The sequence below is a fragment of the Monosiga brevicollis genome, genomic scaffold (assembly GCF_000002865.3).
Source record: "Monosiga brevicollis MX1 MONBRscaffold_3 genomic scaffold, whole genome shotgun sequence".
NCBI classification, from domain to species: Eukaryota; class Choanoflagellata; order Craspedida; family Salpingoecidae; genus Monosiga; species Monosiga brevicollis.
Genome location: NW_001865040.1, coordinates 546,167 through 559,158, shown reverse-complemented (window position 1 = coordinate 559,158; position 12,992 = coordinate 546,167). Strand labels below are relative to the sequence as shown.

Here is a 12,992-nt window from a genome sequence, read left to right as displayed (position 1 = left end):
AACAACAACATAAAACATAAAACAGAAAACGCTCCACATACAAACAAAAGAAAAAAAAAAGCACGTGTCCCGCCTTCGCAAGCAGTTGTGCTCCGGCATGGCTTTGCCTTTGTGGTGGTGACCCAGTTCTCTTCTCCGTCTCGCGCAGCGCTACGGCCTCCACCGCCATTCCACATGGCTGTCGCAGATCCCATCATGGCTGTGGAGCCGGCTGTGATGCTCATGGCCGTGCGTGGCATTGCCAATAGTGAACAGCGCATGAGTTTGCTGACTAGCGTGATCAGCCAGTTGCCCCCACCTCCTGCCCTCGTTGCTGAGGACGTCCAGGTGCTTGCCAAACAGCAAGTGCTGCAGGCGCTTGCCCATTCAGAGCACGCCGATAATGCCAAACTTGCGCTTTTGCAGGCCTGTCGCCCCTTCGAGTGGCTCGCCAGACCCGTGAGCGCGCATTTGGCCCAGGAACTAGCCGCTTATCACCATCTTGCCTGCACCTTGCGCCTCAATCTCGAGGATCCAGAAGAATGCCACCTCGTGAGTCACACAAACTTTGATCCCTGGGCCCTCTGCTCCTGACTTCTCGCTCGGGGCAGGAGTTGTTTGGTACACATGCGCTGTCTCACCGAGCCTCCCGCCACCCTTCTTCTTCTTCATTGCGCTGCAGGGGGAGCGGCTGCCGCTTGGCACTGTCTGCCTGGGCCTTGAAGTCTTGCAAGAGGACATGGCTGGTGCAGAGCAGGCCCTCCTTTGGAACCAGCTGCTCCAACTTCTCAAGGCGGTCGGCCACAAAAAGCAGCTCGCGCTTTTGGGCGTTCTGGTGGGTCCAGTGCGCGCGGCCATGGAGAGCATCGCGCGGGGACCAGCCGGTACTCAGCAAGCATGGGACTTTGTGCTTGCGCTTGGCTCGGAGGAGGTCGGCCGAGATGCTGCTCTTTGTCTGTTGTGTGCGCTTTTGCCCATTTGGATTGCATCGGGCTATCTGGCAGCTGCAGCCCGCTCCCCCATCTTCTGGCGTATCGTCCTCCACGGCTTTGCCAATCTGCGCAACGCCCTACCCCGCAAACGCGCCAGTCTTATTCTTCAACTCATGCAGGCCGCCCTCCCCAATCTCACTGAAACCTTTTGCGTGGAGGACTTGTTTGAATGGAACCCCAACCACGCTGAAGCCATCCAGCGCACCATCTCCGACCTGATTCTCATCTCCGAGTGCTTGGACGACACGCAGATTCACATCATCGCCCCACTCATGCCCCGGCTTCTGCGCATGTTTCCTGCCCACGCGGTGCTTTCTGCTGCAAAAGCAAGCTCTGGGAACGACGAGAACGTGCAACATCGTGAACCACACGGCTGGACTACCATCTTTCCTTGGGTCAACGCCCTACTTGCGCGCATGCTTCAGCACGAGAAGGCCAATGTCCAGACCTTGGGTGTTCGTACCGCGTGCCAGTTGCGCTGTGTTTCTGTGGACGACGTTCGCGCCCTGCTTGCCACCTCCCTCTGCACAGGAAGCCTCGTGCATGCCATTGATTCTCCCAATGCTTTTCTCATTCGGCCTGACCACCCTTCGGGCACACTTTGCGAAGCGGCCCACCAGGTCATGGCTTTTTACGAGGCCTTGCTCTATACCGCCAGCACCGATCAGGCACTGACTACGCAGCTTCTCGATGAATTCCTGCTGGCCCTGTGTACTAGCGTGTCCTTTGAGGGTAAAACACTGTTGCTCGTGCGCGCGCTGCTTCGCGTGTCACCCTTGCATCTGGGGCCCCATCACGTGCAGCTACTCCAGCGAATCGCGGCCCAGTGCGCCATTTCTCCCGACCTCACGCTCGCTTCCGCCCTCTATAATGAGCTGATTCGTGCGGCTGTGCATCACATTACTCCGACATCAGTCACCCAGCGAGGCGTGGACGTGGCACAAGTGGCTGCGCTCTTTGCCCTTTGCCCGACGGGCGATGGCCTCTTGGTGGGCCCGGAGCACGAACAGTGGCAGCTGATTCAGGAGCATCTTTCCGGGCTCTTGGGCGCGCACCTGGATGGGCCCACCGCTACAATTCAGCGTCTATACGAGGATTTGTGCCAGGCAGAAATTGTTTCCGATGCGGAGGCGGAGGCCACATTGGCGACGCTATTGGTGGCCGTTGTCCCTTGGACGGCTGCACCCGACCATGCGTTGCTGGCCACCATCACCGAGGACATGCTCGGTCTCTGCACGCGAGCGTACATGGGCGAGCAACAGAAGCTTCATCTTGTGGCCCTGCTGGCCAAGCTTGCTGAACGATGCACCGCTCGCCGCAACTTCATATCTTTGGTTCATGGCGTGCCACCTGCTCCCACCGCCTGGCCCACTTGGCTTGCACAGCTTGTTGTCAGCGCACAGGAACCCGTGACACAGTTTATAGTCACTGAATGTCGTGGCTCACCAAAGACTCTTTGGGCGCAAACCAGCCGATTGCGCTTCTTACTGCAGAATGCCAGCGTGGTGTTGTCAACCGAGATGCGAGAGCTGGCGCACCGACATCTTGGCACGAGCCCGGGAAGTGTTGCCGCCATTGCTGCTGTGGCTGGTGCAGAGCTTGTCAAGGCTCTACTCGAGGATTCGAGCCCCGAGGGCCGTGCCCTTGGCTTGGCACTCCAGGGTGCCTTGCCCTTAGGCAGCGAGCCTCGCTTGAGCCTGCTCCGCGCCATGGAAGTTCAAGTTCCTCGCTTTGCCACCTCCGAGTCAAGTTCGATGGAGGCCGTGGGTAATTTTGTGGAAACTTTTCGCTGGAAGGTGATTGCCAGTTGCATTCAGGCCTTGCGCCGTGGTGCCGTGGCGCTTAATGCCAGCGAGACGCGGGCCGTCCTCGAATTCACCTGTATTGCGTTGGATGGCCTATCGCAAAAGGAAGCCTACACTGCTTTGGCCTGTTTGCCAGATCTAGCTGAGGTCGTAGATTTGACCGCGCTGTCGGGCAACGAGTTTGCCGCTTTGGCTGATCGTTTGCTCACTTACGCTCGAACCGGCCGCTCTCGCGATCGCACCGCCCAGTCAACCCAGTACGCCTCATCAGTTCCTGTTCGGCCCCTGTTTGGTTTGGTTTTTTTTTTGCCATCTCTCTCAAAGGGGACAATCAGATTCTTGTATCCTCCTGACCGCCCCACGCAATGCTTTGTGTCCTTACGTGCTACACGCAACTTGTCGTGTGCTTCTTACTCACAAGATGCAACTTTTTTGTGTGTTTCTCACGTAGATTGAACTTGGGGTCTGTGTGCAGCTTGGTGTTATCAGTCAAGGCCTTGCGCGCTTACGTCGACAATACTGCCTACTGCCAAGCCATTGAACACAACCTTCGCGAGCTGATTGCCTCCGTATCAACAGTGGGCTTTTCTGCCCGCCGTGGCCTCTTGGTGCCCCTTGCAGCCGTACTGGCGCGTCATCTGCCCGACCTGGCGGAGGCCCCCACGGGATTGACCACGAGCATTGGCCTGCTGGCGTCCTTTGGAAACTACACCAATGCCTGGCTTCGGGCATCGGATGCATTTGATGCCCACGTGCTGGCCACGCATCGCGTTTCGATTCCCCACCCCCCTGGTTTGTTGAGCAATGGCATCCCTGTCAACTATGCTTTGGGCCAACGGACAACTTCGCAGTTGCATTTTTTTTTTTTTTTTTGAAAGCGTTTCTTTGAGCAGGTTTGTTGTCGTTGATACCACCTTATTGTGCGCGCCGACGGCTGCTTGGGCCTGATATAGGTCTGGCCAACATTCTGGACGACCGCTTTGTGCGTACTTATATCCTGCGTTACCTTCTTGGGTTTGATTTAAACAATTCTGCGCACTGGACCATGGCTACCCGTACCATCGAGGTCAGTTTGTGTTTCAAGGCATCGCAAACTCAAACCAGGTCATCCAGGTCGGCAGGCAATCTTGGCTTGGCGCGTTGATAGCAACTCGTCAATTCATGCAGTGTGTGTTGTGACGTTGGTCCCTTCCTAGGCTACCTTGGCTTTGTACAAGGCCTCGGACGCAGACGAAACCTCAAACCATGTGGGCACGATTGCACACCGGGCCAAAATGCGTTGCAGTCAAGTGTTGCTTCTTCTGCTCGTGTTCCTGCTGCGCGCGGGTCAAGCCGACCGGCCAATTGTCGACACCCTAGTGAAGTGGGGCCAAGAGCAAATGGCATCGGAAAAGCGCGTCTCGCTCCGCTTCATGGCCATTTGGATGCTGGTGCTCAAGGCCAGGGACGAATCGCGCTTGGCTCTGGCAGCCTCGTCAACAACGTCGAATGCAGGGTTGACCATGGAGCGCGTGCCCGTCCTTGGGTGGATGTTGCAGCAAGCCGAGCGCGTAGATACCCGCCCATCCTTTGTCTGTGGTATCATGGAGTTTTTGGCCCTGTATACCCGCCAAGTGGATGTTCTGGCTCCCATGGCAAGCGTGGCATTGATTCAGCAAGTGGAGGCCTACGTCCTGCCTCACGTGGTCAATTCGAACATGACTGTCCGATTGTATGCTGCAAGCACCTTTAGCTTGCTGCAGCGCCGCGTGGCGGCAGCTGGCTTGAGCGAGCCTGCCTCGCTGCCGGGTCGAATTCTGCACTACATTCAAAACAACGCCGATGCCGTGCGTCACTCTGGTTTTCTGCAGTCTACCTTTCTCTTTGGCCGCTTTGATGCGCATCGCGAGCTGAACCTCAAGTTTTTGTTTGAGGCCTGCATTCCACTCTTTGAGCTGCCAGCCTCTGAGGTGGTGCTGTTCCCTGCTTTTACTCAGCCCCCACAGTGCGTTGCGCTTGACCGTTGCCCACCCATCAGTTTACTTTTTCTCAAAAGAAGGACGGACCTTCCCTCAGCCACCATGCTGTGTGGAGTAGAGAGCATTGCCTTGTGTCATTCATCTCAGCCTCTGACCAGATTTTGTTGCCGCTACCATGCTGCGACGCTCCGATACCATTTTTAGGTGGCTCGCCGAACAGTGGGAGCTTACTATGGCAGACCTCAATTTGCCTACTTCGGGTGATGTTGCGACCGATTCGGTGCGTCTGATAGCAGATGCTGCAGGCAACAATGGTTGCGGCAACGAGCTGTCTGACTATTGAGGCATTTGGGTGCTGGAGTCCCGTTTTGTATTTGCAAGGGGCTCTATCCCCTCAGCTCTGGTCCGAAGGGGTATATGTGGTGCCTGCTCACATCTGCTTTGTCCTGTGTCTAGGAGGGTGAGGCCCTGCATGAGGTGGCAGCGCAGCTGGAAACAGGTAAGCCCGCGAGCAGCGCTCAAGCCTTGCGTTTATCATGTCGTCCAGCGCAAGCTACCCCAACACTCATGGGCTTGGTGAACCCGAGTCAACAGATGTACAGAAAAAAATTGTGACAGCAGATACAGTGGCCGAGGCAGCCAAACTAGCCTTTGGTGAAACGGTGCGTGCGCGAGAATTTTGACGGCACACTTGTGACTGCCAGACGGATATCCGACAATACACGCCACGGTTCACATCCAAATTCTTCCCTGTTTGGTCTTATGGCAATAGACGGGCCAGCTAATGCGAATCCACGACCGAAAACGCTTCCCCTTGATCGTGGCGGCGAGCTTCGTCAACATTGTGCGTTGTACAAACTTGAGTTGCCACACGGTATTTTTCTTGGCCTTGGGACTCACATGTCGGATTGTGGGGCAGCCGTACAACTTAGGTGGACTGACGCGAACATGCGAGATTTTCAATGCCGATCGCCTCGTTATGCCAGATAATCGGGTGCTGCAGTCCAAGGTTTGATGCCTTTGATGGTTGACACGGGGTGGCAGCAGCGCACAGAGAGGGAAGGATACGGATACTATCAGGGGATGACCTTTTTCTTTAGGTCCAATGTTGATGGAGCATGAGTGGGGCGCTGGGCTTTTATAGGAATACAAAGGCGTGAGTGTGAGCAGTGAGCGATGGATGCACTTTGACATCGTCAAGCCCGAGGACGAGTTGGTCGAGTATCTTGTCCGCAAGCGTCGCGAGGGCTACACCATTGTGGGTCTTGAACAGGTGAGGCCTCTTTCGGGGTGTACCACCACCCCAGATGTCATGAGATGTTTCTCGCCTTCATGCTTGTGACGGGATGTTGCGTGCCGCTGGCGTAGACGGCCGAATCAGTGCCTCTTCAAGAGTACACCTTCCCAGAGCGGACAGTGTTGGTGCTCGGCGAGGAGCGGCGGGGTATTTCACCCAAAGTTTTAGCGGTACGGACTTTGCGATGGTCGTACTTGTACTTGCATGGGGGTTGTGGGGTTGTGGCCTTCTTGGCCTGGGGGCGGAATGGTGTGTGACACCATTGCGCACCACGACAGACTGAATTTGAAGGCAAACTCATGTGCCTCGCGCACCCAATCTTAATATTTTTCTTTGTTCTTGATCATCACTGCACCCCCTTTGCTCGGCGAGCAGGTCATTGATCGTTGTGTAGAAATACCTCAGTTTGGGGTCACCCGATCTCTCAACGTTCATGTGAGCGCGGCAATTGCGGTACGCACGTCGACGGTCCTTGAGAGTGCTGTTATATACGGGGCGAGCCAGTCCTTCCACTCTTGCTCAGTTGCGACTGATTTGCGTCTTCCTGATCGATCGGTTTGTGCAGATTTATGCCTACGTCCGCTGCCGGCTGCAGCCTGCGGCTCTCTAGTGCCGTCACCTGGTGTGTCTTGCCTGATGTCTAGCTCCAGTAACTGTTTAAGATGACTATAATTCCACAAACATCGATCTTGAAATGTGCCATCCCAACCCCCACCGAGCTTCATCGCAAGGCTTGGGCGACGTGGGGATTCGAATACACACGGACACGGACACAGACACAGACACACAGAAAAGAAGCGTTTGTCGTTTGGTGGAATAGAATTCTCCCATCCAAACAATTTTTCCGTTTACAAAATAGTCGCTCATCATGCGTTTTTAGTTTGCGCGCGAGCCAGCAAAGAGCTCAGCGGGTCGAAGAAAGCCAAGACTCTACTGGTGCATGGTGTGATTGATCGATTCCAACAAAGCGCCTCGAGGCATATCTGACTGTGATGCTATGGTACACGCACTGATACCTTGAATAGCGTCCTCAGCACGGAGGTTTTGACATTCACATGTCAAACATTCCTGAACCCTATTCACTGTCACACAACATCATCTCTCGACGATGATGTTGCCCCAAACCTCGACCTGGGTCACAATACGTGTGAAGTGCGATCGAACCCTATAGGATGACGTAAGGTGCCCCATGGGATGGCATGGGTCATGACACAGGCTTATGATCCCCTTCTCCCTCCTGCCTCGGCACAATGATGCGCGTGATGTGGTGAGTTCGGTGATGTTTTTACCACTTTTATTCACCAGCCTGCCCCGTGCACACCGAGGTCCACCAGCATCGCAGCCACTTCACTGTCATCCACGCGCACGGTGCCATCGCCTCGATCCCCACATCGAGGCATGGCCGACCACCATCACCTTTGGAGGGACGAGTCCATCCGTGCCCCCTTTACAGGCCATGCCTGGCAGCATACTTTTGCGCACGAAGGGCGCCCGCAGTCCGGTTCTTTGCATCCCGAGACGCAGCTCGACCAAAACACACGGCTGCCGAGCAGGATGTTGGCCCCGTTCCTGGAGAATCAAGAGCGGGACTGGGCCCAGACGGCAAATGAAATCTCACGCCTGCTCTCGGACCAGCCGTATCTCTTGACGGGGCAAGTCGAACCGCGCGAGCTCTTTGAACTTCTCGATGGCTGTGGTATCGTATCAGCCAGCGGTGCCACGAGCAACCATGCGCAAACAGGCTCAACATTCCCATCAACTGCCACACGGTACTTCTCAGATCAACATCAAGACCAAGACGCCATGGCAGCCTCTTCGGCGCCCAGCATGGGCATCGGCATGCGGGGAAGCGGACCGGCTTTATTCTACACTCAAGCCTTCGACACATCCCAACATTTGTCGTCAACTGCGGTCTCAAAGGAAAGCGCATTGCAACCCTGCAGACCAGAGGGGGTCACCCATTCTGCCATGGCATGGCCACGTCAGGAAGCAAACGGCTTTGGCTTTGAAGCCGCGATCTCAAAAATGACGCCCTTACTGCCACCTCAGACGGCCCCAGAGGTACTATGCTGGACCCCGAACGAAGATTTAATGCTACGCGCCATCTTGCGGGAGCTGGTGGACCGCAGCTCGAGGCTCAGTGCAAAGGACGCTGCTTCTGAGCCATGCATGGAGTTTCAGCAGCCGTGGGACCTTGTTGAGCGGCTCACCGAGCAGATCTTGGCTGTACCCAATGGCCAGCCAAGAACTGTTGCTGGACATGGCCGCAGCCATTGTACTTATCCTCAAGCTGGATGATGACCGTCTCCAACGAAATCAGGCTCCCCATGACCTAGCTCGCGGCTGGCCGCGGGTCCAAAATGGGATTCACTTCTAAAAACAGTGGCTCCCTCAGAAGAGCGGTGAATGTATCCCCTGTCTATTCGAATGATTTCCTTTGCATGCCGCTGCTGTGTAGCACGGCCTTGTCTAGCTGCCAGCGCAAATAATTGTATACGCGCACAGATGTGCTTCGATTCAACCGCACACACCGCACAATTCATGGGAGGAACGAAAGAAGAAATCGCAGCGATGCAATACCGGCATTTGATACCCATTGCCTGACAAGATTCGGCTAATCCTCCATGATCTATGCAGGCATTTGAGCGATGTTGTCTGTCGTGAGTGACAAAAAAAAAAAAAAAAAAAAAAAAAGCAAGAACGAAAACGACTTCGTACAATATCAAAATATTTGTCGCAGCCGACGTGGCAAGAACGCTCGGCTTTGTGGCCCCTGCGACGTATGGCCCAAGCGGGACGAGCGATGTAACGCGCCGTTGTGGTACAAGCGGTGAGATCAGAGCCGCAGCTGTTAAGCACTGGCATGTAGCTGACGACGGTGCATAGCAAAACTTACTGTACTTCTTTGGACTCTTCACAGGCCTTGGCGCAAGCCAAACGCATGCTCAGAAACCAGTCACTCATCAGCTGGCGCTTCTCTCGCAGCTGTGCGTCTGAACAGCCATGCAATTAGCGGAGCCTGACAGTGAGGACACCCCTGGAATCAACACAGGTTTATCATTTCCCTGCTACCCTGGGGGGCGGACGCTGGCCCGATCACGCACTTTCAAGAACGCTGTCAATGTCCTTGTCCACCTTGTGCGCGATTTCAGAAAGCTTGCGGCGCTCGCTGTTGTTTTGCTGAATGCGCACATCCGCTGTTGAAGCATAAAAGCAGCCTTTAATGCAGGCCTACGTCGACAGATGAAGTTCAGCGTTGGTCAGGCTCACAGCACCGAAAAAGCTGGCACAACTGTGCCAAGACAGCACAAGAGTGAGGTTGCAAATGGGACTCAGCGCACCTCTTTGTGACGCAGCATCTTTTCCGTGTGCTCATCAGTATTGCGCCCGCCAGCGACGAGTGCCCGTTGCAGACTGCCAAAACGCGAGCGCCACGATTTCGATTTGATGGGTCAGGCGCGGAACACAAGGCCAGTGCGCATGACGACGATATCGTGCGGTTCTACAAGGCCGCCGCCTGCTTGGACAACAACATACCGTGATGGATTGCACGAAACCTCACACATGCGACGCAAGAGTGCATGCAAATCGATCTCCATCCCAGCGGTCAGTGCGTTCGCGATTGCGGGTTTGCGAGGCCACCTCGACGCGAAAAATCTTGATAAATAGTATACTGCATCAACTATATTTTAAACAACAACAACTCGGAGCTGATCAAAAAGGCAGGCAAGCTAATCAACAAATAAGAGCGACAACAACTCAAAAATTGACTGCAACATTCGATTGGTCCAGTTCGAACATCGCTTTCCCTTTGTTATCGTTGTTGTGAGGGTTCTGGTCAAATCAATTCGGGGCTGGGAGCGCAGATCAGGCGGAGGGTAGGTAATAAATAGATAAAAGGTTGTTGATGCTGTCAAATGGCGGGAAACGCGGCTGATGGGCATCCGAGGCCCGGATCATTGTCACTTTGTCGGCGTGAAGCGACCGGCGCACATTGGCCCACTTGGTTGGTACGTTGCAGCTGCTGGACCAATTTGAACCTGTCCTCCATCCAAACCCGATTGCAACAAAGTGAGCCCCAACTTGCCTATCATGACTGTACAAAGGCAGACAGGAAAGAGGCAACTGGCCAGCGCAAGCAGGACAGGCCAGCTTACCGCTGAAAGCGATTTGCCACTCGTGTAGCAACGTCGTGGGTAAAAACGTTGGCATGCGGGCTCTCCACGTGCGGAACATGTGTAACCCAGGCTATCAGATCCACACGCACACGCAGGATCAGCTGCCGTGCGACGGGCGGCAAACCTGGCAAACACAGTTGGCTTGGAGGACGTACCGCCTTTGACAACGGCAAAACGAAAGCCCTTGGCCGCCAATGTCATGGTATAGGCGATCTTGTTCAGCCCGTAGCCCTCAAATTGCTCAGCAAACAAGGGGAGCTCAGGATTATTGCGTAGCGCGACATAGGGCTCAAATTTATCCTCGTACTCGATCAGATAGTACGGCTGACGGTTCTCTGGGTTCAAAAACTACCACGGCGACAGCATCTACGTCAGTCATGCTATGCCTCATGCCGGCAGTAGTGCACAGCGTGTGCTCATCAGCGAGCGCATGGACAGGATCTAACCTGTGCATAGTTGGTTGCACGATGCGAAAGAGGGGATTCGCGGCTGCGAAAAGGGACAACCTGATCAGCAGCGTACTGCGAACGCAGCGCATCCATCGACGCCGGGAGCAGTCGATCTACTGTAGGTCCACTCTGGCCTTTGAGCTCGAAAGCGGGCACAACCCATGCGATGCGCGCAACATCCTCGCCGTCCGTCTCGGCAGCTGCAACGGCCGCTGCCAGTGCCTCCTGTATTGCGTGCAGGGTGCAGTGCCCGGTCATGAGAATATCAAAGCCCTTTCCATTCCCGTGCCTCCCATCTCCTCTGCCTCTGTGCCCACAAGCCTTCTCCCACTTCTCATGCCATCCCGCAGTGTTCAGAGGGAGGCAGCCCACCGGCAAGTCGGGGCTGGGCAAGAAGTCGGCGTCCAGGTAAAACATAAAGTCTGCCGCGGGTGACGAGGGTCCCAATTGCATCGCAGCGTTGCGCAGTGCATTGATGGGGTACGTCTACAGCGACGGCAGCACAGGGAGAAGGACGGGGATGAGAATGCACCCCGATCTCAGCATGGGTGGACAGGTGACGGCACTCATACCGTGTGCGGGGTCGTCATCAGACCAATGTCCCAGCTTGCGGGGCGAGAGAGTTTGCGAAAGGCCGAAAGCTGTTTTTGTGCGTAAATGACCTGCCATGACAGCGTCTTGTTGTTGGCGCTAAGGCCGTGGGGCACGTACACAACAGCCATGCCTCGGGTACCGGGCCATCGACGCAGCAGCATCCGCAATGCGTCTAAGCGGTCAATGGACAGCTGCGTGGCCAAAGCCACGGTGGCGCGAGGTTGGGGCTGCGTGCTACCACGGCTGCGAAAGGAGGAGGAGCGCGTGACCCCAGCCTCGACGTTTGGCACGGTGGCCGCGTGTTGTGGTAGACTGTAGTTGGCCAGAAGAGAGAGCGGGCGGCGGGCGAGGGATGGAGCAGTGAACCCCGAGCAGGGCGTTGCCCGCCTTAGCCAGTGCCTGTCTTGCTGGAGAGTAAGTGCGGCGTCACGCAGGGTAAGGCGAGCATGGGAATGTTGACAGCCCAGTGTAACGAGTGCTAGGCATTGCCGCTGAGCAGGGCCTGACAGATTAAAGGCGGCCTGTAGTGTTGCGTGCCAAGGGCCAGGCTTGCGGTCAGTGCTTGTTGGCTCGGGGTTGGCGGGCGAGCTGTTGGAAGAGCTGCTCGTGAGCGAGAGTGGCAACCACTGTGCCGGAAGATGGCGTGCGGTGTCATCAGCCTCGCCCTCGCACTGCCAACTCAGGTACGCAATCAAGGAGCGTGCTGGCTGCCAGGCGCGGTCCGCGGTCGCCTGTGGGGCAGTCCAAGTAAAAAACCCAAAGATGGAGATATAAGAGAAGTTTGAGGGAAAGCTTAGCACGCGAGTGCGGGGGTAGGTCGCCTCACCTCCAAACGTAGCACGGCTAAAACGGGTTTGCTGCAGGCCATCAAGCGGGTGTTGGTGACCACATGACGACATGAGAGTTGAATGCTTCTTGTGCAGGAGGGCGGTGTCAGGGAGCCAAGTGGCTGGTAGCAGACGTTACCTGGTGGGCAAGGGTTCGGTAACCACGGCCTGGAAGACGTTGTGCATGGCTGTATTGCTGCATTGGGTTGTCAAGATCGGGCCACGGCCATCGATAGGAGCGCCGAGGGGATCCAGCGTTGGGATGGGTATGTCGGCTTCCCAAATGGCGTGCGGGCGCCACCACCCAGCCAAGCACAGACCATGGTTGGGAGTGACAAAGTGGTGAAGGAGGTCGTGCTGCGGCGATTCAAGTATCGTTCGGCGGCTGTATCGGCGCAATGAGTGGGTCAGACCGTACCAATGCCCATGCCACGCGGCCAGAACCAACAAGCTAGCCAGAAGGCCGGCTGTGGCCAAACGGCGTGGCGAAGAAGCCCAGCGCATCCCGACAAAAGTCGGGATGCGATAGAAAGAGAAAACTGGGAGCCGGAGTAGCAGCAGAGCCCCGAGTCGCGGCCTCGGGTAGCCACTGGTGAAAGTGGTGAGGAGTAAAATGCTGCCCGCCACGCAATGTCGCTGGCCCACCGCCTCAGTGACGCGCACGTCCACCCAAGTGGCCGTTACCCGCGCGATCGCGCCAGCGCCGGAAACGCCTCGTTGCATGCATGCACGGACGTGTATGTGTGTGTGTGTGTGTGTGTGTGTGTGTGTGTGGATGTCATCATTTTTCTTGTTGACGCGGTACTATTGGTGGCGGCCAAGACCCCTGGATCAAGGAGGCGTTGACTCCTGCCAAGCATGCTGAGTTAGCCCCATATTTCTTCAAAGTTGTGTGGCGGTTTCTGTCCTCGCT

General features: G+C 56.0%; 2 protein-coding genes across 2 annotated transcripts; one reads left to right on the top strand and one right to left on the bottom strand.

Moving 5' to 3' along the window:
- Positions 1-195: 195 nt before the first annotated feature.
- On the top strand, positions 196-6,641 carry MONBRDRAFT_22775 (uncharacterized protein; the record flags this gene model as incomplete). The annotated part of the gene is made up of 14 exons (XM_001743259.1): positions 196-531; positions 662-3,033; positions 3,252-3,568; positions 3,730-3,842; positions 3,973-4,760; positions 4,939-5,014; positions 5,191-5,233; positions 5,329-5,396; positions 5,507-5,578; positions 5,654-5,743; positions 5,879-6,007; positions 6,103-6,201; positions 6,407-6,484; positions 6,597-6,641. 14 exons carry the CDS (start codon positions 196-198, stop codon positions 6,639-6,641), a joined length of 4,626 nt encoding a protein of 1,541 aa, XP_001743311.1.
- A 1,261-nt stretch (positions 6,642-7,902) lies between these two features.
- On the bottom strand, positions 7,903-11,380 carry MONBRDRAFT_31153 (uncharacterized protein; the record flags this gene model as incomplete). Its single annotated transcript, XM_001742936.1, has 10 exons — positions 7,903-7,994; positions 8,625-8,686; positions 8,928-9,024; positions 9,136-9,262; positions 9,373-9,445; positions 10,189-10,279; positions 10,365-10,557; positions 10,656-10,883; positions 11,031-11,144; positions 11,231-11,380. The coding sequence occupies 10 exons, from the start codon at positions 11,378-11,380 to the stop codon at positions 7,903-7,905; spliced, it is 1,227 nt and encodes a 408-aa protein (XP_001742988.1).
- Positions 11,381-12,992: the final 1,612 nt, after the last annotated feature.